Genomic DNA, 27,839 nt, shown 5'->3' with positions numbered 1-27,839 from the left:
CTCTCCCCCCACCCCAGGCCCCGCCCCTTCCTCGAGAACGGGCGCTGATTGGCCCGTTTGAAATGCGCCCGGCGCGAGCCTACCTGGGCTTCACAGGCCTGGCGGAGCGACGCGACGCGACGCAGCCGGGGCTTCCTTCCCGCGGTTAGTTCCTGTGTCCCGCCGCGGTCGCCAGCCCGCCCGCCCGCCCGACCCCGCCGGCCTGCGCGCGTGTGGGCAGCACGGAGCCATGAAGCCGGCGTGAGTGGGGGGCCGGGAAGCGAGGAGGCCGGGCGGGAGCCGGGGGCCCGGGCCGCGGAGGGAGCGGCCGGCGACTCTCCTCACGCCGCTGCCGGGGAGTCCCCACCCGGGTCCGCTCCGGGTGAGGGCTGGGCGCGGACCCCGCACCCTCGGGCCCCGCCTGGCAGAGCCGGGCGCCCCCCAGCCCGGGAGGGTCGGCACGAGTGTGGGGTTTATGTTTTGACCCCGGTTCCCGTTAGCCGCGTTGCCGGGTGTCCCCCAGTCTCCCTCCCGCCTAACTTCGGGGCCACCCTCGCAGATTGCACGTAGCAAGGGTGCCGGTGCCGGTGCCGGGCTGGCGTGGCGGGTCGGCTGGCGGGCAAGCCCAGGCTGTGTTCTGGGCGCCGGCGCTGGGTGGGTGGTCCCAGCCCCAGACTGCCCTGCCGATCGATCAGTCGATCGATCTGGGGTCCCGCGTTCCGTTCTCAGCCTGGCCCCGCGGCCCGGACTGACACCTGAGGTAGACCAGTCCCTTCACCTCTGACCGGTGTTGGGTTTTTTCTGTTTTAATCTTTTGGGACCGCAGACAGCCCCTGCCCCCGCCCCGGTCCACAAACAGGAACGCCCACATTCCTCTATGACTAGAGAGCCCGGGATCTTTTCCGAAAACGTAATTCCTTGACCGCTACGTGTTGTGCGGAGGCGAGGGTCGGCTTTTTAATTATTCTCATCGAATCAGCTGTGTGCAGAAGGAACTTATTTTGGGAAGACATCCAAGCCAAGATCTTATAAACCACCTCCCCCCCCCAATAAAAAGGCTGTTCGGTCTCAATAAACCTGCCACAATTCTGTGCTCTCCATAACGCCTTTGCTTCCGTTTCCTTTGGGGAAGTGTTGAGAAAAATGTTTAAATAATCTACAATGCAAATCAGTAATTTTACTTCCATTTAGTGTTACTTTTTTTCATCTACCTATAGGCAAATGTCGGGGGACGTGGCATGGGAGAGAAATAATCAAAGAAACCCAAACGGCTTTCCCCCCCTATTGTTCCTATCCTAAGTTTTAAGAGCAAGGAATTCACAGTTGGGATCCACTCTTAATGGGTGCTCATCAAGAGGGAGAGTTTTGAGACGGAATTGCAAAGACAGTCCTAAATGAAAGGATGAATTTCTCTGCATTTTTCTAATTTATTGAATTTTCTAATTTATTGAAGTTAATTGCTTGGCAGCCTGCCTTGCTGGGAGTGGGGACAGTGTGTGCCTGTGCCCATATTAATGTCATTAGAAGCAAACATAGCCTGTTACCTGTAGATTTCTCAGGTGCTTGTTCCTGCTAAAATTGTGCACAAAAATATGCAAGCTGTTTCAGTTACAGAACTCCACAAGGAGTTAATGAAGTGGGCTCGTTTGGTACCAAAGCTGTATTCTAGACGGATTTTCATTGTTTGGGAGTACCCTTGGCCATCAACAACCCTGTGCGGATACAGTTTATTCTGCCGGTTCATGTTCTTTGGGAACAATGTTTTGGAACCCTAGCAAGGTGGTCTTTGTGTAAATGACAGGTGGTCTTTGTGTATGTAAATGTGACGGGGGAACTGAAGACGTTTTCTGTATCTGTGATCAGGAGAACCAAGACACCCAGGAAACCTCCGGTGAAGAAAGGGTCCCAAACAAATCTTAAAGACCCAGTTGGGGTAAGGTTGCGCTGGGGTTCGTGTGTATATTGTTTCTTGGCTGCTTTTCTGCACTCCTGGGAGGGACGGGGAAATGGGGTGGACACAAAGAGCGCATCGTTGGTGAAAGGTGGTTGTGTTAGGCTGGTTCGAGCTGTGACATTTGGTTTCCCTGTAGGATCCATTAGTTCTGTAACATGAAACCTACCGTTGCCAACTGCGTGCCTCCTATAAGTTAAAAATATGTAGGGTGATCACAAATATTCATCAACCTGCTTCATACCCTTTGGGCTGGGGGGACGTTTGCTTGTGCTTGCATGTGCGTTCTGCCCCTTCTTCAGTGTGGGGCATGCTAACTGCTGGTGAGCTGCCTGAGGAAACCCTGACTGGTGTGGGGTAGCCTAGTTTTGTTGGCGCTTACTCATACTAGTTTCAGGCTTGGGAACTTGCTTTTAAAAGCAATTGGTCCCAAAATGAGGATTGGATGGCTCTGGGGAGCATCTCTGAGATATTTTAAGCCTGCCCCTCACTTGCATTGGGTTTGAGCTGCTAGAACCAGATGCTTTGCACACAACTGAATACGTTTTCCTCAACATGAGCATGAATCAGACGCCGCAAGTGCCGAATCTTTTATTTACTTTAATGTTCACTAAATGTTAGGTTAAGTTGGTGAGTTTTAATTGATAACCGTGTTCCAAAGAATTTGAACGGTGTTTAAGATCTCATTATGTGATCGGTTATTGGTTTTTAGCTTGACTTTTATGTGATCAGTAATATCATTTTATTATTTGCACACATAATACTGAAGAGAAGTTGTGCAATTTTACATTTTTGTTATCAAATTTTATTTTATTTTTCATGTACATTTAAAATTTTCCCTCACCCACAATATCTATTTGCATTTGATCCTCTCAAGTCATGGTTTGGGGTTTCCATAGCTCCTAAAGTGGAGGATAAATAAGTGAACGAAAGGGGCAGCTTAACTAAAATCAAAAGAAGCCATAAGGCAAAAAGTCTTCCTTCTGTAAGCACCTTTCCGTCTCTCCCAGGTGTACTGTCGGGTGCGCCCGCTGAGCTTTTCTGACCAAGAGTGCTGCATCGAGGTGATCAGTAATACGACTGTTCAGCTTCATACTCCTGAGGGCTTTAGACTCAACCGGAATGGAGACTATAAGGAGGTACGGCTTCCTCTTGGACTCGAAATGTGGTTGCTCGAACCACTTCTCGTTTTGAATGGAACACTGTGTGTTCTTGAAAGACCGACTTCACAATACCACGGCATCTAAAGTGCTTTTGCTTCCTGGGATGAGTAGACACATCTTTGGTATACTGGATGGAGTCAGCGGATCACTTTTAGGGGCTGATTTCTTGTGGGTGTGAATTGCTTTTGAGGGCAGCTCAGTATGGGATGATTTATGATTTTGCTAGGCCAGTGGTGTAGATGTAATTTTCATGTGTGAAGATGAAAGTAGCATTTAATAACAGACGTTATCCGCCTCTGAAGCATGTTTAGTTTTAGTAAATTGAGCAAAATGAGTTCAGTTCTGTTTAACAAATATGTTGCTCTAAGCTAGTAGGCTAGAGGACAAAGAGGGAGATTGTTAAACACGAGTAAGGCCCAGTGCTTGTCTTCAGGGAGCTTAGAGGTTTGTTGTGGGGACAGACAGCAAAGAGTCACCCTCTTAGAAAGAAGTGTACGAAGGAGGAATACAGATGGAGGAGATTCCATCCACACATAAGAATTGGAATGAACTCTATGGCAGTGGGTTATCATCTCTGTTTTCTGACTTCCCTTCACTCCTTGGTCCCCACTACCGTGGGATCACTCCTCAAAAGGCTCCCAGTGGCCTCTTTGCTGCGAACTCTGCTGTGTCCTTTACCCTGGGGATGCATTCCTCAGCAGTACCCTCCTTCCTGTCTCCACTGCCAGCTCTGCCTGTTGTCTTCTCTCACTGGCCGCCCTTTGCAGGTCCCTCTTCCAGCCTCTAACTGCCTTGGTGACCTCCGCCCTGGGCTCTCTCCTTTACAGTTTTCCTGACTTTAAATGCCACTTACCTGGTACTGCTCTGAAATGGTCGTATTTCTAGCCGACTGCTTTTCTCCATCTCTGAACTTCAATGTCAGCCACTTCCTTGGCATCTCTGCCTCCTGTCACATCACTCCAACCAAACTCGCTGCCATTCAGCCGACCCTGTAGGGCCCTGTGATTAACCCCTTATGGGAGTGGAAAGTCTCTTCTTTCTCTCAAGGGGCAGTGGTGGCTTTCAAATACTCACCTTGTGACCACTGTGCCACCTGGGCTCCTGATGTCACTTAAACAAACACCCTGCTGTTGAGTGGATGCTGACTCTGGAGACCCTCTAAGACAGGGTAGAACTGCTCTTGTGAGTTTCTCAGATTGTGACGTTCTACGGCTGTAGAAAGCCTCATCTTTCTCTCATCCGCTGTCACATACATATCTTAAATTTCAAATGTCCAAAAAGGAACTCTTATTTCCCCCACTGTAAATCACTTAGAACTGACCAGTTGTGCAAGCCAGATCCCCCGCTCCAGTTCATCAGCAAGTCTTATCAATTCTTTTCCAAAGTTTGAGGGGGCGTCAAACAGTTAGTGGAGCAATTCCATTATCTGTCAATTCCATTTTTCACAAACTGTTTGAAGCCCCCTCATATATCTTGAAACTGTCTAAACATTACTGCCCCTGCCCTGGTCTGAGCTCCCTTATGAACCACTAGCTCCAGTGCTGCTCCAGCATTCTGTGTCGAAGGCGTGCAACAGCTGCTTTATGAGTCCTTTGCAAAGCTTCTGCCACACGGAACTTCCCAAACTAGCCGGGCAACTGAGCCTCTTTCTATTGTGTCTGGTGAGATTGCAAGCATGGGTGCTGCAGCAATGTCACATAGCCACACAAGTTCCTACACACGCAGGTTCTGTCAGGCTCTTCTAGATTTGTCACAAAGGCAGGCAGGCAGCACTGGTTTGCAGCTGTCTGTGAGTGGCACTGACAAGACTATGCTGATGCCTAGCTGGGCTGCCCGCTTCTCCTCTAAATCCTTTCCCCAGTCCGTTTCCGAAGATGAGCCAGCGTGATCTTTGAAAAGCAGTCAGATCGCATCTTTGTCCTGTTTAAACCCTTCCAAGGAAAAAGGAGTGTGAGCAAGAGGACGAGGCGTAATCCCCTCCTTGTGCTCAGCCAGGCTTTGGAGTTCCGTGGATGAGCCAGCATCCTGCCCCAGGGTCCTACTGGCATTGACTGCTCTCTGCCTGGTCTCCTCTTTCATCACCTTCAGCATGGACAGCACCTCATACTTGTCACCTCAGAGAGACCTGTCCTGCCCACCCTATCAGAAGTGGCTCCACTCTGCACCCAGTGTGTTTCCTTCATAGCACTTGCCACGTTTTATACTTGTTTCCTTGTTTATTATCTCTTTCCTGTTCTAATGTAATCTTCAAAAAGCGATGTCACCTGATCTGTATTAGACAAACAATAAATATGGTAAATTCCTCAAAATTAATTAATGGAGGTCCGGGAGGAGCAAAGCCTTCGAGGATGTGCAGCAGTTGGAAACTGACCTACTAAAGCTTCTTTGTTTGGATTGCAAGTCTAGTGGCACGGGCTTGGAGGAAGTTAAGAATTTTTCCTTACAAGAGTATAGGGCTGTGGGACCGGCGGTGGCTGTAACACCAGTGTCTCAGTGGCCTGGCCACATTCCTGGGAGGGATTTGTTCACAAGGACTCAGGTCAGTTGGTCAAACTCCTGGCACCATTCAGTGTACATCCTGTTAATTCCAAGATTCTTTGCACTTTGGTGACCTGTAAAGCTTAGAGAATCAGAGTCAAAACTTGCACTAAGGAGGTGAGGGTTTGCCTAGCTGAAGTAGGGTATTATCTTGGACCTAATAAAGTATAGAGCTTGGAGGTTGTTTGTCAGAGTGAAGTGACTGTGATACTGACAGCAGAGCAGGTTGCTTTTTAAGGTAGAGAGTGTTCAGTAGGGAAAAGGGGGACATTTGACAAAGTTGTAAACCATGGTTTTATGTTGCTATGCTAAATAACAGCATTGAAATTCATGAAGCCAAAACTGCAAGAAATTCATGACCTCTGCAAGATAATTCCATTTTCAACAATCCAATAAAACAAAGCAAAAATAACAAATAGAAGAACCTACGTTCCCATGGAAATTAGACATTTTAGTTAAAAATAAATAAAGTTGTACCTCAATCAAATTTTCCCAACTGGAGTTTGGTAATGTTTTTGGTATTTAGTTTCTAGTTTAGGGACATGATAATTGAAGTAGTCTTGCTTTCTGAATGCTCACAATGTTGTTCCTTTATTTTGTATAAAAATTGAGAGATAAGATTGCATCTACATTTATTTCTGGTCTCCAAATGCAATACATCAAGTGCTCATAAAGAATTTCCTCAGTAAGTTGAAACCAGTGTATTCTCGCTGAGAAGTAGTGACCTTGCGTGTATATGTGTTTAATTTCGTCTACCCAGACGCAGTATTCATTTAAACAAGTATTTGGTACCCACACAAACCAGAAGGAGCTCTTTGATGTTGTGGCGAACCCCTTGGTGGATGACCTTCTTCATGGCAAAAATGGTACGATGCTTACACTTCGGTGGGGTTTTATTTTTTCCCCTTTCTGATACAACCTTTTGCTACATGCCGTGGGCATGAGGTGGGCTGGGTTCTTAGGATGGCGTTAAGCCTGCGCTTTTGAATTGGTTCCTGTTGAGTGCTTCGTACTGCAAATGGAGGACTTTCACGAGATGGCTGCTTGTGTCTTGCTGCCTCCTGGTAGGTCTTCTTTTTACATACGGTGTTACCGGGAGTGGAAAAACTCACACGATGACTGGTTCCCCTGGGGAAGGAGGGCTGCTTCCTCGTTGTTTGGACATGATCTTTAACAGCATCGGGATGTTTCAAGCCAAGCGATATGTAAGTAATTGTGTTGTGACTGTTTTCAGTACGGGGCACAGGGATTAAAGAACTAAAGCATTTGACCCTCTGCAAACTCTTACTATGCTTAACTGGTAAATGTGCTTCTTACTGTTTAAGTCAAACTCTAAAACACTTGGTCTGATTTTTGCCCCATTTCAGGTTTTTAAATCGAATGATAGGAACAGCATGGACATACAGTGTGAGGTGGACGCCTTATTAGAGCGTCAGAAAAGAGAAGCCTTGCTCAATCCGAAGACTCCAACCAGCAAGTGAGTCCTCACGCCCATATCCGGGGCACGGGGTTTTGCAGATGGTTTGCTTGGGCACAGGAAATGGGGAGCAGAAAGTAGAGAAGTTGATCTGACAGCTGAGAACGTTCTTGTTTGTGTGCTTAGCTTTTCTTCTTGGTTCTGAACACCACTCCTCCCCATCGAATCGCCTGTGGAGAAGGTGTAGCGCCCTCTGGGTGGGCAGAGGGTGTAAAAGATTGCTGTGTATCTGGAAGCGTGTCGGGTGCTTTTGGGGGTTGTGACTATGAATAAGATTTCTTTGCATTTGTAATGGCAAAGCATTTGTTTATGTTATAAAATACCCTCTTCAGATCATTCATACTGTTTTGGACATTTTACTGTGCTTCAGGTGAAAGTTCATATAGCAGATTAGTTTTCTGTGCTGACGTTGGTCAGAGTGCCTGGTGAGGGTAGCTGGCTCATGTTGCGAGAGGTGGGAACTATTGACTCGTCGTGGAGAATGCCAGACTCTTGCCTTTCTTTTTCCCCCTAGACGACAAGCAGATCTGGAGTTTGCAGATATGATAACTGTGCAAGAATTTTGCAAAGCAGAAGAAGTTGATGAAGATAGTGTTTATGGCGTATTTGTCTCTTATATTGAAATATATAATAATTACATATATGATCTGTTGGAAGAGATGCCATTTGATCCCATCAAGCCAAAGTAAGTTGTGAAGAGAGCCCTTTTGAGGTGCTTAACCTTGGAGCTGTCGTTTCACCTCCGTGAATGACTTGGCTTCCTCCTCTAGAAAGGGGGGTGGTGCTTATAGTTGTCAGTGTGGGAGGTACTCAGCGTATCGTTAATTACTAACTAGACATAAGTGCTCTGGACTAGGGAACCAATGGGTTAAAGGCATCGATGACAAAAAGTGTCCTGAGAATTCACCTTGGGGATAGCTTTTGAAAATTCTTGGCTCTGGGCTCTGGTTTGAGAGGCATCTGAATTCCATCTGGAGGTGTCCTTATGAATGTGTTCTCATCTGCCTTTGAAGGGTCGGACTCCAGGGGTTGGAGTCTTGTAGCCTCTTAAACCGTTTGCTTCTTGGCAAGCTCCCCTACCAGAGCCTACAATGGATGTGTGTATGCCTCATGCAGACGGAGACCCTCTGTGAGATGCAGCGACACCTGCATGGTCATCCCTCTTCCTCAGGCTGAGAATGAAGACATACAACTGGACAGCCCAAACAGAACATCTGCATTTGTGCCAGAGTTGACCCTGGAGCTCACATCTGGCATAGGGACTCCTTGCCTGAGTTAGGGAGCCCTGGTGGGATAGTGGTTATGCATTGGGCTGCTGACTGCAAGGTCAGCAGTTCAAAGCACCTAGCCGCTCCATGGGAGAAAGACGGGCTTTCTACTTCCCTAAGAGTTACAGTCTTGGAAACTCACTGGAGCAACCCTGCCTTATCCTGTAGGTTGCTATGTGTAAGAATCAGCTTGATGGCAATGAATTTCTGTTGTTCCTTTCTGGTTATGGTTCTGCTCTAAAGTCAAAGGGTTAACTTAACTCCTGCCTTCAGTAGGCTTTCTAGGACATAAGTTGACTGATGACCAACCTGTGTCTTATATTTCACCTTGTGTATATTTGAGACACAGCTGGGTTTAGAAAAGCATTAGACCCAGAACGGATGTTGGCATAGTCACTTTTATTTACATTAGATCATTTATAGGCTCTGGCTGAAGCCACACTTGCTAGAAGTATTTTTGGATTCTCCCTGAATCACATTTGAATTTTCATCTGTATTGATTGCGGAAAAAGATCACAACATTGTTAGGTAAACCAAACGTATAATTACGAGTGTGTGTGAAAACACTTTTGTGATTTTTCTTTATTGACTCCTTCCCCCAAATGAGACCTTACAAAAGCACTTGTTCAAGTGACCTCTTCTTTACCCTGGAGGTGGTGGTACTAATCAATTCTTGGGTTTGGACACAGAGAAATAGCCCCGGAGAGCAATGGTTTTGTGTCAAAACTGATTGCTTTCTCACTCATTTGTTTCAAATGTCAGTTGTGTTGACCCCGTGGTGGTGTGTGTTCCCACTTTTCTACGTTTTGTGATGTCATCCGCGGCTACCAACTGGCTTTCTTCCTGGGCGTGTGCCACGTGCCTGTTTGCTCTCCATCAGATGATGTATCTTTGAAGGGGCTTTCCTGGCTGTCACTCAGTTATATGCAAAGGAAGGTGGGCCGCGGTCTTGTGCCTGGTCACCCTTGTGGCCTCTCCGTGAATGAGCTGAGAGATCTGCAGCCCCCTGTCCGTGCTGTGCAGAGAGCGTGTTGCTGTGAGGGGCTGCTGTGGAAGTGGTAACTGATACGTTATTCCTTTGGTAGGTGGAACAGTTGCAGCACGCCCCTGAGGAACACAGAGTTTATGTAGGTGATGGGACCGGCTCTTTCCACAGGGAGGTGGGGGTACTGACAGTGGTTGGCGCCTGCGGTGTGTCTGCGCAAAGTTGGTTTTTTCATTGGCAGTGGGCTGGCTGCTTCCTCAAAGGCCCTTCCTTGCTTCCTGAGAAATCTGCCTGTGCCTTTGATGGTGGCTGGCGGATGTCCTACCCTAACCATTCACCAAGCAGGCCTTTGCCAAAGCGTGACTAGTTCTTTCACAGGCTGCCACCCCTCGCAGAGACCAAACTTCCACATGCTTTGTTAACTGTGCCTGAGGACGGTCAGACCCAGCTCGATCTGCCAATCTGTTGGAAAAATGCTAGATTTTGCTGGTCTATCTGTGCATGTGATGTTGCTGTAGTACTGCTTCAGTCTGTAGTTGTCTAGTAGCTGTTGTGTAATAACATGCTTTGTGAATTAGAGCAAACTTGTAGAGCAACCTGGCTCCGTTAGTCTCTTACGTAACTACTCTGACTTCATCCTTATAACCTTCTCCCGGGGGCTCTCTGAAACTTATTTCCATGGTAAGAATGGAAGCCACACCACCTGGGACGTGAGCCCATGTCTTTAATCGAAGGTCCTAGTATCTCAGAATGTAAAACACTAACTGGTTTTTTCCCTCCACACAGACCTCCACAATCGAAATTGCTTCGCGAAGATAAGAACCACAACATGTATGTTGCAGGATGTACAGAAGTCGAGGTGAAATCTACTGAGGAGGCTTTCGAAGTGTTCTGGAGAGGTGAGAAGCAGAATTTCAGAAATGGGAAGCGATACATGCCATTCTAGGAAATGCTCAACAGCTTTGCCAGCAATCCTTTTCTCAGCAATGGACCGCGTGTCTAATGCAGTGCCTGCGTTCAGCTGTGACACTGATTGCTCTCGTTACAGGCCAGAAGAAGCGGCGCATTGCGAACACCCACCTGAACCGCGAGTCCAGCCGTTCCCACAGTGTGTTCAACATCAAGCTAGTCCAGGCTCCCTTGGATGCCGATGGAGACAACGTCTTGCAGGTAGTGTGTCTCTCCGTGCTCCTCCCAGAATTCTCCGTGTCTGGTGTTGGCAGGTTCATTGAAGTCAGGGGTGCAGCAGACTTTGAGATGGAAGAGCCAATCCTTTGTCTCACAACCATTACAAAATTATTTGGGAGCCATAAGTAGATTTTTACAAATCAGTGAAATCACCCGAGTAATGCAATACCCCTTCAGTTTTACTGAGGAGCCGCATGTAAGCACCAGAACAGTGCCCGTGGCTCATGGCCACAGTGTGCCGACCCTGCATCGAGAGCACAGGCTCCCTAACCTATTTGTCCTCCCCTCCTTCAGAAAAAATGCCCTGGGGGCTCCCCGGAAATTGGGGGCTTTTGTACTATCCATGCCCCTAATCCAGGTCCTCCAGGGGGCAGTATTGGCCACTTTGGGAAATTTGCTTAATGCATGCGTAAATGAGGGCAGTTTGGGTTCTGTTCTCTGAGAGTTTCCTTTGAGAGCACTGGCTAGTAAGTCTCAGTCCCTGGCATTTTTCGACGAAAAGGGTTTACAATAAAGCTTACAGCATTTGAAGCCAGATGTAAAACATGTAATAACGTTAAACTGCTAAAGGTGTAATTCCATGCACATGGCGTCATGAAATTGTGACCTGGTGAAGGCTCACAGGTGGCAGGGGAGGTGGCACAGCACGGCAATTAAATACAGTCGTTGGAATGAAGGTTGCCAGGACTTTGATGCCTGTCCTTCCCCCTGAGGCTGTGAGGATTGAAGGAGGAGATACAGTCCAGAGGTTAGCCCAGCACAGCCTTGTCGGAAGCATCGGTACAAATTAGCTAGGACACGGTTTTTTAAGACAAGCCTCTGGACACACTTGCTTCCCTTCAAATCACAACATTAAAGTTACAGCCTCCTGACTTTCCTTTCTCATCATAAAAATCACCTAGAAATCATTAAAATTATTAGATTGCTGTAAAAAGTTTAAGCTTATGGTTATAGAAAATTTTTTAAGTTTTAGGACATCTCTGTTCTTGACCCACTCTTTACTCAGCAAATATTTGCCGAGTTCCTGTGAAGTGCTAGGCACTGTGTTGGGTGCTGGGGGTTAAGAAAGCACATAGCGTTCTTGCTGTCATGGAGCTTAAAGTCTGATGTAGAAGGCCAAGGAGGGACACGTGTTTAATGACATGAGTGAGTTTATCTCACTTTTAGCAAGTCTCAAAACATTTATGCTTTGCCTCTTTGCCCTTTGTATTATGCAAATAGTGTATTTGTGAGGTTACTATCTTGTTTTGCATCTGTGTAAAGTTGGCTTTATGATCTTTCAGGAAAAAGAACAAATCATTATTAGTCAGTTATCCTTGGTCGATCTTGCTGGAAGTGAAAGAACCAACCGGACAAAAGCCGAAGGGAACAGATTACGTGAAGCTGGTGAGTGAACCCACGCCGTTGCCGGCAGGTTGGTCTCCGCTCATAGCAACCTAATAGGACACTAGGGCCCTTCCTGAGACCACGCATCCTTACGGGAGAAGACGGTTTGCAATGTTGACGGCACTTCCTCGTGGACTCCTCGGGGACGCACAGCCCTGCGGCTGCGGCTCTCAGTCCAGCGCCAGTTTATTTTCTGTGTATTGCTGTGCAGTTCAAATAGCATTGTTTTCCATACCATTGAGAAGGTAAGCTGAGTGGTCACGACTACTTTAGCTGTACTACATTTTGGTATTGATCTGCTTCAATATAGTGACTTCTTTAAGAATGAGGGAAATGACCTCAGTATGAAATTTGCTGAGGGAGTCTGTTAATGTTCCATGGTGGAGTTTGTAGGTCACGGTCAGGTTCTTGACTTGACTGAGCAGCTATTCAGATCTTCACAGTGGTAAGAGTCAATCTCTGGAACTGGGCAGGGGGTGATCTTTGAACACAAAGGCAACAGGAGGGAACCTCTGTAGTAGGGCATTTTATCTTTGATTTGGTGTAGCCACGTGCGTTGTACACTGTGAATAAACATTTATTGGATACTGCCATGTGGGAAGTTGAACTCAGCTGTAAAAGGTGGAACCCTGCCTTTGGGAGCCCTCCTTGTCTGAGAGACAGGCAGTGAGCAGACTGGTCTCTCTTGAGAGTCTGATGACAGAGCGCTCGGGCACAGAGAATAGAGTGCGGCTGTCTCCTCCAGTCGGGGCTGGAAGAATCCATGGGGCAGACATTGAAATTGAGTAGCAGGCAACTTCACTTAGAGGGGCAGCTTGAGGGCCTCGCCTTACCGGGGAGGAAGGCACTTAGATGGAGCCCTGTGAGGATGCAGGGTCAGCGGAGAGGAAGTGGAACTGTGGCCTGGGCTGTGGGTGAGGACTGAGGTAGCGGAACAAGCCAGGGCATGAAGGTCTTGTGTGTCATATTAAGAAATTTGAATTTTATCTGGAGGGAATGATGCTGCCCACCCATTCCTGAAGGCCTAGTGTGGGTGATGGTGTGATAAGGGTGATGGTGGTTACGCCCTGGGCTGCTAATCGCCAGGTCAGCTATTTGAAACTACCAGTTGCTCTGTGCAGAAGCAAGGCTTTCTTCTCCCTCGAAGAGTTACGGTCCTGGAAACCTACATGGGGAGTTCTACCCCGCTCCACAGTGTTGCTGTGAGTCAGAACAGACTCCATAGAGGTGCGTTTGGTCGGTGTGGACCAATGAGGAGTCCTGGTGGCACCGTGGGATAAGCACTGGGCTGCTAAGCACAAGGCCAGCAGTTCAGACCCACCAGCTGAGGGAGCAAGGAGAGCGGCCTGCTCCCATAGAGATTTAGTCTTAGAAACCGCGTGGGCAGTTGTAAGTTGAGATAGACTCGGTGGCAGCGGGTTGGTTTTCTTTGCGGGTTCAGGGCGTGTCGTAGCAGTCCTGTCTGTGCAGGGTTAAGCATTTGACGGATAACGGAAAGGCTCCTCTGGAGGGAGAAAGAGGGCTGTCTGCCCTAAGGATTTAGGGAAACCCTGTGGGGCAGTCCTCACTATGAGGTGGGATCCACTCAGTGTCCTTGAGTGGAGTGTGGATCATAATCTATGCATTGCTTGATTTCTTGATTCTGATGTCTCAAGACTATCTGCGAGGAGCCCCGGGGGTGTAGTGCTTACACGCTGGCTGGCGCTCCACACGGTTAGCAGTTTGAAGCCACCAGCAGCTCCGAGGGAGCTGAAACTGAAAGACAGTTTCAGTGTCTGAAACCCACAGGGGGCGGTGGTACATCAGCATTGACTTGATGGCAGTGAGTTTGGTTTTTGGAAACAAGTCTCAGAAATTCCCACGGGCAGTTCTACCCTGTCGTATAGTGTCACTCGAGTCTGTATTGACTTGGTGGCAGTGAGATAGTTTTAAAACAATTTAAAATTAGGTAAGGGTTTACATTTCAATCAACTTTGATTTCAATAGTTTAAAGTACTAATCAAAACTCTCCCGAATTATTTCTAAGATGAAGAAATCAGTTGGGTGGATTTAAATCTAGGTGCGTTTGCTTCACAAAGCTGGTGTCTTTATCCTCTGTTAAATAGCCTTCCTTTCAAACTGATGAGGGGCTAGGCTTTAGAAAGATCATGTTGCCAGTGTGGAACACTAATTTACCACGGACAGGTCTATAGGTAGGAAAGAACAGTGGGGAGCCTTTTGTGGAATTAACCTTGGTGCAAAAGAAAGTTTAGTTGTATTGAGCAGAGAGTAAAAGGCTAAGGCCTTCATGCTTTCAAGGAAAAATGAAAAAGTAAGGTGGCAGATGGACATTGGGCCTCCCCTCAAGTACTCTCTCATCACAAGAACACTTTGTCCTAACAATCCGGCATTCTGTGATGCTCACCTTCCTGACACGATTGCTGAAGATAAAATGGGTGCATACGTAAATGTGGTGACGTGCACAGCAGGGCCAGCAGCCTCTGCCTGGTCCCTGCTACTGCGCCCAGTGCGCCTCCACATGCCAGCTCCCCAGGCCTCGGTTTATGAAGTGTATGTAGGTTTACAGGCAAACAGATACAAGTTCACTGTTTTCCAGTGTCTTGGGTGTATCCATATGTTTTTCTCTTTTTCTGTCAGGCAACATTAACCAGTCACTCATGACACTGAGAACGTGCATGGAAGTCCTCAGAGAGAATCAGATGTACGGGACCAACAAGGTAGAGAACAGTCTGCTCATTGTGTGTGTGGTTTCATTTGTCTGCACTGGCCACCGTGTCTTTGAACTTGATTGTCTTTCTAGATGGTCCCATACCGAGATTCCAAGTTGACCCATCTGTTCAAGAACTACTTTGACGGGGAGGGAAAAGTACGCATGATTGTGTGTGTGAATCCAAAGGCTGAAGATTATGAAGAAAGCTTGGTAAGTTGAATTTATTTGTCTTATAAATTATCCATGCCTCGGTAGGAAATGGCTATTTGGATATGAAGAATAACATCTTTTGAAATTGCGCACTAACAACCAAGCCATATTGCTTTTAACTAATGATCTCGGAGGAAGGATTTGGATAGGCCTATTTCATTTTGACGTCATTTGTTTGTATCTTAGCAAGTCATGAGATTTGCAGAAATGACCCAAGAAGTTGAAGTAGCAAGACCAGTGGACAAGGCAATTTGTGGTTTAACTCCCGGGAGGCGATTCAGAAACCAGGCTCGTGGAGGTCCGATTGGAGACGGTATGATGGGATATTAATGTCATTTGCCTTGTAATGGCCTCTAGTTCTTTAAAAAAATCCCTTTCCACTTGAGAGCCACTGGCTTCTATCCTCCTGAGAACAAAGCACAGGCAATGTGAACCCAAGTATCAAAGGCTGTCTGGCCACGTGCCTGCTTAACTGAACTGAGGCTGTCATGACACTGTGCGGCTGTGTCAGTGAGCTCCGCTCCCACGGTGATTGTGACTCGGCCTTCTTACACCCACTGCAGAGCCCATGGTGACGGATGTGGTTTTCCAGAGTTTCCCACCCCTGCCGTCCTGTGAGATCCTGGATGTCAACGACGAGCAGACCCTGCCCAGGCTGATTGAAGCCTTAGAGAAGCGACACCAGCTGCGGCAAGCAATGATTCACGAGTTCAACAAGCAGTGTAAGGACAAACCTGGGGCAGTTCCCGCCGCTCCGCCACTGCAGGGACTGTCCCTTGGCTTGGGTCACTGTACACTAGTGTTCAAGGCCTGTTCCATTAGACCGGCCAGAAACCACTTCTTATATTCCCGGCGGGTGAAACAAGAAAAGCAGCACGAGCTACTTTGTTTTAGTTCCTACTGTTTATATATGTAGAGTCCTGGTGGCGTAGTGGGTTAAGCATGATGCTGCTAACTGCAAAGTCAGCCGTTCAAACCCACCAGCCCCTCGTGCTAGAGAAATATGAGGTAGTCTGCTTCTGTAAAAGATCTAGTCTCAGAAACTCAGAGTGTTTCTATGAGGCAGAACTGACTTCACGGCAGTGGATTGGGTTTGGCTTTTTTGCATTTCTATATTTGCAAGACACTATATATATAAACCAAACTCAATGCTGTTAAGTTGATATCACTTCTTAGCGGCACTCCAGAGCAGGGTAGAACTGCCCCGAGACTAGAATTGTATCTGGCAGTACATACCTATCTCGGGCAAATGACTTGCCGCCTCTCTGTGCTAACTTTTCCTGTGTACAGCTGCAGTATCAGCTGTACACAGAGCTCAGTGAAGGCACGCGCTGCTGCCGCCGTCCTCACGGTGCGCTGTCTTTTACAGAAGGAAGATGTGAAGGGACGTGGTACCTACATTCTCATTTTTAAATGAAATGTGCTCAGAAAAGCCCCATGATTGCTACGTGGTGCGGCGGGGATTTCCGTCCTGGCCTGACCCCTGTCCGGCACTACTTGCACATTTGTTGCCCGGGGCAGATCATTCTCCTGGAGGCGCTGGGTTCAAAGCGATCGTAAAGGAAAGCTGTGATTCTTAACACCACCCCTCTTTCTGCCCCCAAATAAGCAAAACCGTCTCATGTAGACTTGAGACTCAAACCCTGGATTTCCTGTCAAATTTGTTTTCTGATTATAGACAGGGGTTCAATTGTTGATTTGCTAAATAGGTATGTTTTATATACCCCAAACCAAAGCTCTTGTTACTGAGTCAGTTCTGAGTTGGGTGACGCCATCATGCACCCCAACGGTCTACACTGGCTGCTCAAAACTGGTAGTTTGCACCCACCCCGTAGCGGAGCCCTCTGTACGGCCTTGGCTTCTCACAGCTTCCTTGTCTAACTGCAGGCCAGCCCCTCGGCATGGAGTTTGCATCTTTCATACTTGGAACGCCCTTCCCGAGGGTGCAGTGGGTTAACACCCAGCTGGGAACAAAAACTTGAAAGCAGCGGTTCTCAACCTTCCTCATGCCTCGACCCTTTAATACGCTTCCTGATGTTGTGGTGACCCCTCCCAGCCATAAAATTACTTTCGTTGCTACTTGTAACTGTAATTTTGCTAGTGTTGTGAATTGGGCAGCCTTTGTGGAAGGGTCCTTCGACCCCCAGGTTGAGAACCGCTGCTTTAAAGGCTTGCATTTACCCAGATGTGCTTCAGAAAAAGGGCTTGGTGATCTACTTCGATAAAACTACTCCAAACCAAATTCACTGCCGCTGAGTCCACTCCAGCTCCCATCAACCGCACAGGCAGAGGTCAGGGACTGTACATCTCCGCAGGAGCTGCAAGTGGGTTTGAGTTGCTGACCTCCTGGTTAGCAGCCTGGTGCATAAGTCACAGCTCCATCCTTACGGCCTGCAGGACTACTTTGACACTTGTGGGTCGCCTGATAAATAAAGGGCTGGTGTGTTGCTGGTTTTGGTTCTGGAGCCACACTTGGCCTGTGTGCTGTCGTTTCAGCTATGACTTTCAAAGCTTGGTTACAAGAATTCGACAATACCGTTTTAAACAAAGAAAACTACATTCAAGGAAAGCTAAGTGACAAAGATAAGGTGATCTCAGGACAGAAATTGGAATTAGAACGGCTGGAGAAGAAGAACAAAACTCTAGAATATAAGGTTTGCTTTGGGCTTATGATTATAGTGGGTGTGGGTGCTGCCCCTTAACTCTGGGCTTGGGTTTCGCTGTCCCTGCTCTGTGGCCAGTATCTGCTGCTTGCTGTACGTTATCACGTGATCGTTTCCTAGGCATCATCCCATTTCAAAGGAACAGGGCTGGAGTGCAGAGCACAGAAGGGAGAAAGCAGATGATGCCTTCTCCAGTTTCACAAGTCAGACCGTAGCCACTGGAGAGGACGCTCTCTGCCCCCAACAAGTGAGCTCTCTTAGGTCTGCCCGGAGATTACCTGGAGAGGACCGTGGCTTTTTGGTTCCTTAGGTAGAGCTCCCCACTGCTCGAGAAGTAAGTGATGACTGAAGGAGCCATGCAGTGCTGGCCCTTAGTATCTTGGGTGTGAGAGATCCTAGCAAATGCTAATCAGGTCCATAGCTTCCCGAACACACATGGTGGTGAGAGCCCACCGGTGGAGGATGGCGAGTGGGGCTGCCGCTGCACAGTGTCGTCCATTGCCAAAGAGAAGCGAACTTCAGTGTTGATTCTGAAAGTAGTCGGTAGAGTTAAAATCCTAAGCCTTCATTATAGAGCAGTGGTTCTGAACCTTCCTCTTGCCGCCACCCTTTCATACTGTGTTCCTCATGTGACCCCCAACCGTAACAGTACTTTCATTGCTACTTCATCTCTGTCGTTTTGCTACTGTGATGAACTGGGCGACTCCTGTGAAAGGGTCGTTCGACCCCCAAAGGGGGGCGCCCCACAGGTTGAAGAACGCTGCAGAGGAAAGCCAAGTATAACTTGGTCTTCCAGTGAGGACGTTGTTTAATGGGGTCTTATTTCTGGGAATGGATCTGGAAATTCTGGTGGAATATTAGAGGAAAAGTACTTCCCTTGCAGGGCTCTGTTTCTGTTTTTCCTTCCCATAACTATGCACATGTAAGCAAATTAAGAAGATCTGTATTTGCTAGCTGTAGACAATGGGTTCCTGTCACATGTGTCGTGGTCTCCCTTCTCAGATTGAGATTTTAGAGAAAACGACGACCATTTATGAAGAAGATAAGCGCCATCTGCAGCAGGAATTGGAAACCCAGAACCAGAAACTGCAGCGGCAGTTTTCTGACAAACGGAGGCTGGAGGCCAGACTGCAGGGCATGGTGACGGAGACCACGATGAAGTGGGAGAAAGAATGCGTGAGTGCAGAGGGGCCTGGGCAGCTGGGCACTGGCTGGCTGGGCTGGGCAGTAGCGGGTAACTTGGCACTGATCTGCAGGAGCGGCGTGTAGCAGCCAAACAGCTGGAGATGCAGAATAAACTCTGGGTCAAGGATGAGAAACTGAAACAGCTGAAGGCCATTGTTACAGACCCCAAAACGGACAAGCCAGAGAGACCCTCTCGGGACCGAGACCGAGAAAAGGTGGCCCCCAGAGCTGCCTCACCGCCAGTCCCCGTGAGTTTGTACCCTGTGCGGGGAAATATGTTTTGATGAAGTACCTTTCTCATTAATTTACGTCTTTGACCTTTTATTAAATAGTCTAAAATTTCGCACACATTTAGCGATTTTAGTATCGATTTTTATTTTTTTGACGATCATGTTATGGGCGGCTCTCACAGCGCCTGTAACGATCCATGCATCAGCTGCATCAAGCATATTCGTACATATGTTGCCATCGTTGTTTTCTAAACATTGACTTCCTATTGGAGCCCTTGGTATCGGCTCTTTTTTCCCCTCCCTCCCCCTCACCCCTTTCATGACCCCTTGATAAATTATAAATTGTTATTTTCATATCCGACACTGACCGCTATCTCCTTCCCCTCCTTCCCTTCTGTTGCTCCTCCCCCTTTAGTATCAATTTTAGATGGTTAAATCTTGGTGTGCTAACAGAAAAGTGATGCTTGTTGCTCATTGTTTTAGCCTTGTTTATTAATCTCTTTCCACTTTTTTTAGCTTTCTAGTCACTGTCTTGCTCAGATTTCCAACGGCCAGCAACTCATGAGCCAGCCACAGCTCCATAGGCGCTCTAACTCTTGCAGCAGCATTTCTGTAGCTTCCTGTGTCTCGGAATGGGAGCAGAAAATTCCTCAGTACAACACACCTGTCAATGTCACATCTATTGCAAGGCGTAGGCAGCAAGAGCCAGAACACAGTAACACTTGTGTGGTGTCAGACAGAAGGCGAGGGCTGTACTGGACTGAAGGCAGGGAGGTGGTGCCCACACTCAGGAACCAGATAGAACTAGAAGAGGATCCGAGCTGCAGGGTTCGTGCCAGCATTCCTTTACTGTACGGGAGCAGTAGATACATCTGTCTTGCTGTGTTGTTTGTTTTGTTTTGTTTTTAAGTAACTTGGTTCAGAAAGGTCATTGGTGGTCTCCAAAACAACGAGCTCATTTGAGAGCATCCAGCCCCGCTGACATGGAGGCCTGGCTCTGGGTCTGAAAAAGCATAAGCAGTTTTGGCAGCAGAGGTCATGCCTTTTGCATTCAGAGGTTGGCTCATGTGGACACCGCCAAAGTCATCTGGTTTTGCTTGTTTTGTATTCGGTTATTTTTGTTGTGTATAAGCTATTCCGTAGCACACAAAATCAGTGACTCAAAGTCAAGTACAATTTGCACGTGGAACTTTATCTGTGGTTCCTTTCCTCCAGCTCCGGAGCCCCGGTGGGCGGCATTGGGTAAAGCCCTCCGCTGGGAGCAGAAAGGTCAGTGGTCCCAGCCCATCAGCCAGCGCTGCAGGAGACCGAGCAGCCTGCGTGTCTGCACTCGGAGAGGCTTGACTTGATGCACATGGGGGGCTGATTTTTTCTCTCCAAATGGAGTATTTTGCTGTTTTTGAACTTTCCTTGCTTTTTAAACAATGGTTTACCCCAGTCTTTTGTTTTGGAAAATTTAAAACCCCAAATTGAAAGACGAACACAGCAACAGCGCCCAAGTTCTTAGATTTGTCAGCGGCTACTTGATCAGTATTCTCCTCGGGCCTTTGGCAATGACATTGTAGCACATGTCCCTAAATTCCTTACTGCCATCTCATTCCATATGAGACAGCTGGCATTAATTAGTTTCCTTTAACGTGCCCACTCATCGCTTCTCTGTAGGACGTGGTAGAATTGGGCCGTAGGATTTCTCAGACTGTAGATCTTCATGGAAGCGGACTGCCACATCTTTCTCCTGCTAAGCTGTTGGTGGGCTTGAACTGCCGATCTTTTGGTTGGTAGCTTGGTGCTTTAGCCATGGCACCACCAGGGCTCCTTTTTAATGTGCACAATTGCCCCCCAGATATTTTTCGATCCATCATCCGATCGAGATGCACAGGTTGCATTAAATTATTCTGTCTCTTTAATCCCTGGTATAAAATGATTCCCTTACCTTTTCCTATTTTTTTTTTTAAATTTAAGAGTCCATGCCAATTGAAGGGCTAAATATCTAAAAGATGCTTTGAATTTTAATTGCTTTATTCAAACTCCTAAGGGCTCGGCCTCATTCAAGGGTGTTCAAACAAATCCACCTAGATATTTTGATTCTTAAGGATTAAAGTTTTTGGAATACATGGACCAAGTTAATTGCATGAATTTACTTTTATTAAAATCTTAACATAATTCATTTAGATTTTTTAAGCAAATCAATCTTATAGTAATTATGTGTTGTAGATTTTTCTGCCTGTATCATTTTGATGTTTAAGTGTGGCCTGAAGTCCGCTCATTCAAGGCTGGTGGTGAATTTAACCATCGTTTAACCCGGCTGCAGTCTTCTGAGTCACTTCCGCGCTTGATGGCAGGCTATTTACCTCAAACGTTTCTGTGGGAACACATGACGGTGACTGGTCTTTCTGATCAACACGAGTAAATCCCCTTCTCTCGTGGCGCTTTACAGACTGAGACCCCACAGGCGTGCTTGGGTGGGTCTGCTGGCCACTTGGGCAGCAACTCATTTGGCTCGGGGACATTGAAGAGGATTTACTGGCTATCTTTTTATTGAAACCAAAATTGTTTTAGAAGTGCAGCAGAAAAATAACTCAAAGGCTCTCGGCTTAGCATTTCAGCATCTGAGTTTTTATAAAAAATGATACTGAGTGAATTGAATTCATATCCTTTGGTGAGGGGAAAAAAACCTGAAATATTTACTTAATAAATACTAGCAGATCGTAAGAGGGCTATCTCTCCCTTTCCAGAAAGTCTTAGGTGGTACTTAAGTGGTAGGTCCAGCTTGTCCATAGAAGTGAAGTAAGAATTTGCATTTCCTCCCAAGGCCAGGCAAGTGACCCTGTAGGTAGGAAAGCACAGGCTGGCTGGTGGTGCACAGTTGCAGATTTGTCCACCACCTGCAATGCTGACCTGTGGGGAAGAATTGCATCTAGGTGATACTTGAGTAGAAACATTCACTATAGGTGGGCCAGGAAGCACAAGTAAGCTTGTGCTAACTCACTGAGTAATCCGAGATGGATTTCTACTATACTGAGTCAAAGACTACATTTTACCATGATCCTCCCTGGTGTTTCATAAGTTCTAAGAGCCAGTCTAATGGAGCCCAGGTGGCATAGGGGTTACAGGTTGGGCTGCTAACTTCAAGGTCGGCAGTTCGAAACCACTAGCCTCTCTGTTGGAGAAAGAAGAGGCTTTCTACTCCCATAAGAGTTACAATCTCCTCAACCCATAGGAGCATTTCTACCCTGAGTCAGAATTGACTCAATGGCAGTAAGTGTGGGTTTTGAAGAGTCACTCTTGTCATGTGACGCTTTTAACAGCCATTTTAAGCATGGGAAGCTCTGGTTTTGAGGTGCAGGCATCTGGAGTGACAAACCAGACCGGCCTTGTATCGAGGTAGTGGCTTGAGGGTCTCCAGAGCTTCCTGCTTGTTGATCTGGAGGATGTGCTTCAGTTCTCTGGCAAGCGGTGGTGAAATCGATCATATTTGACAGGCTTTGAGCGCCTTGGCCTGTGACACCTGTCCATGAACGTTCAGTTTTACACACAGCGTTCCAAAGATGACACAGTCATCCTTGGGATCTTTGAGAAAGTGCTCCCTTAGGTTTCCTTAGTCGCATGGCATGTGATGGGAAGCAGCTCGGGGATCTGTTCCTTGTTGGGATCTTGGAGCCTTTATGAGATGTTTCAGTGGAAAGAACTAGTTCTGTTTCAGCCATTATTGCATTTTGCACTTTTAACGGAGTTCTGTTTTGATTTGTTGGGAACTAACAAGTACTCTTGGTGGATGTATTGAATTTTTAGTATGCGGGCATTTCAAAAAGTTGATGGGGGAAAATTCCATTATCTTTTAATTCCATTTTCCCACAAATTTGTTTTACAGTCCCTTTGTGTGTCTTACGCTCAATTGCATTTGTACTCTGTGGCTTTATCAGTTTCTGCTATTTCCCCAACCTGCCTTTGTATAAGGAGTGTCACTGTATCTCTTGTGAAGAGGCCTATGAGAAGTTGAGGGCTGCTGCTGAGCTTCTTAGAGCTTCCAGAAGAGCTCTGGACCTAATAGGTCACTTAACAATAACAGGCACAAGTGCTGGGTTTTGACTGGGGCTGCAAAAGGAGCATGTTGTCAGCACATCACCTAAGCAGAGAGCCTGGGAGCGGTGCCAGAATGCCTCCTTCCAAACTTTGTTTGCTGAAAGGATATCGCCCTGGTAGGCTATCGATATGTATATGAAGGGGCTTCAAAAAGTTTGTGGAAAAATGGGATTAGAAGATAATGGGCTAATTTCCATTGACTTTTTGAGGTACCCTCATATAAAATACAAACCAGTATTTAAAAGATTTTCTGATTAACTCCAAAGGAAGCATTTAAATGAGTAGCATATTTAGCCTTTAAAAAGATTTGTGCATTTGTTTTGACATTGTCATCGATTGATGTAGTCAAGTCTGCTGCACTTCTAATCATCCATGTAAATTAATTCTGGGCTGTGCTTGTTTCCTGATTCCTCTTTCAATCCGATCAGAACGCACCACCAATTTGCGCCCGGCACAGACGATCGCGCTCTGCAGGGGGCAGATGGGTAGATCATAAGCCTGCCTCTAGCGTGCAGACCGAGACAGTCATGCAGCCACATGTCCCTCGCGCCGTCACAGTGTCGGTCGCCAGCGAGAAGGCACTCGCTAAGTGTGAGAAGTACGTGCTGACCCACCAGGAACTAGCCTCCGATGGGGGGATGGAGACCAAGCTCATCAAGGTAAACCAGACGCACACAGGGAGACGGCAACAGCACCCAGCCACAGGGCATTTGTCCTGCTCTTCTGATATGACACACAGGCAGTACAGGTGGGGGCGGGGGCATTCTCAAGTGGGGAGCCAAGCTGGAAATCTGCTGCACGCGGGCTAACGCGGCGGGGTGAGAGCCAGGTCCTCGGGCTTATTAGAGGAACTCCTGCTGGATCTCTAGTGAACTGGTTCTTGGGTTGCTATCTGTTTACTCTTAACCCCTTCTTGAAAGCAAACCTAAACAAAGAACCAGTGTTACTCTTGTCAGTTCACAAAAAGCAGAGTAGTATTTGACTTTGCAAAATGACCCCTCACCGAGCCCCCTCCCAGAAGGAGACTTGTCTTTCAACTGGAGTTTTCTCTTGATGAAGGCAATGAATAATCAGGACTATGAAATACTAACTGGGGGACAAAGTTGTTCATTTCAAATTCAACGTAGAGGATCGTCCTCCTAATGGCAGGACTGCCCCGGGAATGTGGGGATGCTATGCCCTTTAAAAGAAAGTACCACACCTTAGTATTGTAGACATCCAGGTAGGTTTTTAAATCTTAGTGGTTTTGTGCTTTAATTAGAGGCTGATCGAAAAGGAAATCCCCCACCCCCTGCCAAGTATGAATGCTACTGATTATATTGATTTATTTTGTTTAGTAAGAGATGCATACTTACGTTTCTAACACTTTAATAGTATAGCCTCAGCGGTCCCAAATGCCATCTGGTTTTGTGGGTGGGAGTTTCTATCAAACAGCATCTCGAGATCAGTTTGTCATAAGATGCATGCATGTTTCTTGTCTGGATGTAGCTGAGTGTAACCATGGCCTTTTCTCTTGGCTCTAGGGTGATGTTTATAAAACACGGGGTGGTGGACAGTCTGTTCAGTTTACTGATATTGAGACTCTAAAGCAGGAATCGCCCACTGGGTGAGTGACCATCAGCGATGTCCCTGTAGAGGCCCCTTGTTCTCTCAAGGCTGCCCTGTCTGGAGGCACAGAACACTCTTGACGTTTTCTTTCCTTCGCTCCAAAGCAGTGTCGATGCTATTTCCTTGTTTCTGTTTTTATTATTCATTTTGGTGCTGTTTCCCCTGTTCTTAGTTGCAAAAGTTGTGGTTTCCCCTTTTACAGTAACCGGAAACGGAGATCTTCGACGGCCGCTCCTGCCCAACCGGATGGTACAGAGTGTGAATGGACCGATGTAGAAACAAGGGTAGGGTGAACAATTAAATATTTGCTTACTAACAATGAGCGGTGCCATGTTTTAGAACCCTCCCAGCTAACCTTGTTAAGTGCTTTGAAGAAGCTAAGGGACATCCTGATCCCCAGGTAGCAGCCCAGCTTATAGGCTCATTTGATAGCAAATTTGGGAAAAGGTACCATGCATTTGTGCATTTGTGTAGGTCTGGGCACTCTGGAGCACAGAGCCCCTCTGAGCCATAGCGTGGAGTCAGAGACTAGCAGCCTGGAACAATATTTCCCAAAGTAAGGGATACCATGTCCAGAAGGCAGAGGGTGCTGGAACAATCCAGGCCTCTGCAAAAGCAGATTTCTACACGCTTTCCTGGATTATGATGGGCTACAGTACAAGAGTTACCTGTTTTTTGTTTTTTTTAATTGCCAGCCGGGTGGGACGCTGAGTAACTTTTTCTGGAAAGGGCAGTAGGCTTTGGGCACTTAAGCCCTCGAGTGACAAGAATTCGCATGAAGTTGATGGGGATTGTCCGAAGCAGGGCGCCAGGGGTTCCCTTGGTGAGTGGTGTGCAGAGACCAGGAGAAGATGGGGGCCAGGAAGCCAAGGCCCAGGCCTTCTTAAGAACTCCTCTTCCATCTTCTTGAAATGAGGAATGTCCTGGGATGTGGCCTTGGTCTGAAATTCATTGCGAGTGGCTGGCTGGCTTGGAAGGAGGTGCTGGGCTTCCCCCTGACTGAGCCTGTTCTGGTCTTTGCTGTCAGTGTTCCGTGGCTGTGGAGATGAGAGCCGGATCACAACTGGGGCCTGGATACCAGCATCACGCACAACCCAAGTGAGTGGCTCCTGCCAGCCGCCTATTGTGAAGAGGAAACTGGTTTCCGTTTCTTCCTGGGATTGCTGAGGGGAGCCCTGGTCGTGTGGTTCCGATCCGCAGGGTTGGCAGTTGGAATGACGAGCAGCTCCTTAGGAGAAAGGCTGGACTTTCCCATGCACACATACACCCTCTGAAACCCATAGGGGTCACTATGACAGCACTGACTGGCTGGCCCTGAGTTTGGCTTGGGGGTAGCTTGGAAGATGGAGGAGACAAGCAGAGTGCTGAGAGCCCAGCAAGACTGGGTAAAAGTACGCAGACAGGGAGTGACGGGGTGTGGCCCGGTCCTGAAAGAGGCTGCACTGAGATGACCCGTCAAGGGCATTAGTGAGGAATTAGTGTAATTCTTTCTTCCCCAATTTGCCTCTTGGTCTTACTCTCTTAGTTGCTTTTGTTGAAGCACAAAACAGCCTGTAAAAAGTATCATTCATTCTCCAAAAGGATGGAGATTTCCCTCTAATAGTTTCTCCTGCTCATAGAGGTAAAGATGTCCAGTAAAGTAAGTAAGTCTGAATAGTACCACTTAAGGTAGGCAAAGGAGTCACACATTTTAGACTCTCGGAAAACCCTGCACAGTGTCCCTGTGAGATGGCATCAACTCAATGGCAGCGAGGCTGGTTGTTTGTCTTTATTAAACGCACTGAGGATTCTGGCCCCCTTTCTCATAGTTCAGTAAACCCATCTTTACAAGTATGCTGTGCAAGCCTATTCCGTCTGCATCCACTTTAACATATGTGCTCCTCAGGTAATGTGGGAAAGTCTCAAAGCAGGGTGGACAGAGATGTGCAGTTCTGTTTTCTACATTGAAAGCTAAGATAAGCATCTATTATTTGCTCTCAGAAGAACTTGAGTTTTCCTCTGCTAAAACAGGTTCCCAGAGCTCTCCTAAAGACGGTTTTATGAATGTGTCACTCATTGCATTGAGTATCACTAAATGCTGGTTTCTATGTTTTAGGCGCAAGAAGCCATAAGCTGACACAGCCCCAGAAATCAAAGAACACTCATTTGGGTTGATGGTTTCTTTCAAGTCACGCCAGAAGCACCCTTCCTTCTGAGCCTCTGTGTCAGAGTCCAGCTCTCTGGAGCATCACAGCCTGGGATGAATTATAAGCAACACGGCTGAAGGGAAGCCTCCCCACTGGTTCCAAAGACGCCTGCCGCTCAGCACCCTGTTCCTATTATATACCCTGTCATATTTAATATTCATAGCAGAGACGCCCTTTCCTCTTTGCCCTATGAACTTTTTTACAATGCTATTCTCTTTTGTATGTTCCTTGTATGCATATAAACTAACTCATGCAAGTGTTTGTTTGTCTTGGGTGATTAAGGATTATATCTAGATCATGATTTATTTCCTGGGACTTACCCAGAACTGACCTGAGTATTTCTCTGAAGGTTTTTAAACAAAACAACTGCTGCTATTAATTAGCTGTAAGAATGCACTTTAGACATATTTAACAATTCAAACTTGTAAATAAAGCTGCCGGTGACTGACCATGTTAGGAAGTTCTTTTCACTTTTATATGTGTATATTCACTTTACGGCGCAGCCACACCTAAAGCCTTCGAACAAAAAGCATGCAGGGGCGCCAGGTTGGGCTGTGGCCCTACCCAGAGCCCTTGGCACCTCACTACCCGGGGTGTTTGTGGGTGAATTAAAAGAAATATGAAAGAAATATTTCACTAGAGGCGATATGAAATACTAATTTGCCATTGAATAGAGGGTGTCTTTTTCTGTTCGAATATACTCTTCTAGAGTATATAAACCAGAGCATGGTTGGGGGACAACGCTTTAGAAACTGTACTTTTGAAAAGCATGATAAGATACTAGTGTGGAGCTGCATAGCTTTTTATTATGAAATCTGGATAACTTTTGAAACTAAGCTTTTTTATTTTACGAAAATGATAGAGCTCTTTCATGATTTTCATTAATGGTAAAGGTGTATATTAGTCTTGGCCAAAAGCAGCTTTGGGGATAAAGAAAAATGGCAAAGTTGACTTCATTTTCCCTGGTCATGTAATGGTAAGCAATGGCCACTGAGAGGGGTGTTTGTAGACTGCTCAGACCTTCGTAAT

General features: G+C 47.0%; 1 protein-coding gene across 3 annotated transcripts; it reads left to right on the top strand.

Annotated features, from left to right (window-relative positions):
• Nucleotides 1-75: 75 nt before the first annotated feature.
• Nucleotides 76-27,279, top strand: KIF23 (kinesin family member 23). Of its 3 annotated transcripts, XM_075535493.1 has the most exons (24): nucleotides 76-240; nucleotides 1,843-1,912; nucleotides 2,941-3,069; nucleotides 6,392-6,497; nucleotides 6,700-6,836; nucleotides 6,999-7,108; nucleotides 7,623-7,793; nucleotides 9,462-9,503; nucleotides 10,148-10,260; nucleotides 10,410-10,531; nucleotides 11,833-11,935; nucleotides 14,573-14,652; nucleotides 14,736-14,855; nucleotides 15,042-15,168; nucleotides 15,419-15,577; nucleotides 17,352-17,509; nucleotides 18,521-18,694; nucleotides 18,775-18,951; nucleotides 19,450-19,761; nucleotides 23,445-23,675; nucleotides 24,540-24,622; nucleotides 24,827-24,908; nucleotides 25,652-25,722; nucleotides 26,720-27,279. In XM_075535493.1, the coding sequence occupies exons 1-24, from the start codon at nucleotides 230-232 to the stop codon at nucleotides 26,733-26,735; spliced, it is 2,904 nt and encodes a 967-aa protein (XP_075391608.1). In that variant the 5' UTR covers nucleotides 76-229; the 3' UTR covers nucleotides 26,736-27,279. The 3 variants fall into 3 exon arrangements, with proteins under 3 accessions (XP_075391608.1, XP_075391609.1, XP_075391610.1); XM_075535494.1 differs by lacking the exon at nucleotides 9,462-9,503; XM_075535495.1 differs by lacking the exon at nucleotides 19,450-19,761 and having other exon boundaries at nucleotides 77-240; nucleotides 26,720-27,278.
• Nucleotides 27,280-27,839: the final 560 nt, after the last annotated feature.

The sequence above is a fragment of the Tenrec ecaudatus genome, chromosome 17, assembly GCF_050624435.1.
Source record: "Tenrec ecaudatus isolate mTenEca1 chromosome 17, mTenEca1.hap1, whole genome shotgun sequence".
Taxonomy (NCBI): domain Eukaryota; kingdom Metazoa; phylum Chordata; class Mammalia; order Afrosoricida; family Tenrecidae; genus Tenrec; species Tenrec ecaudatus.
Note: the sequence above shows the minus strand (reverse complement) of the source record. Positions and strands in the feature narration are given on the sequence as shown.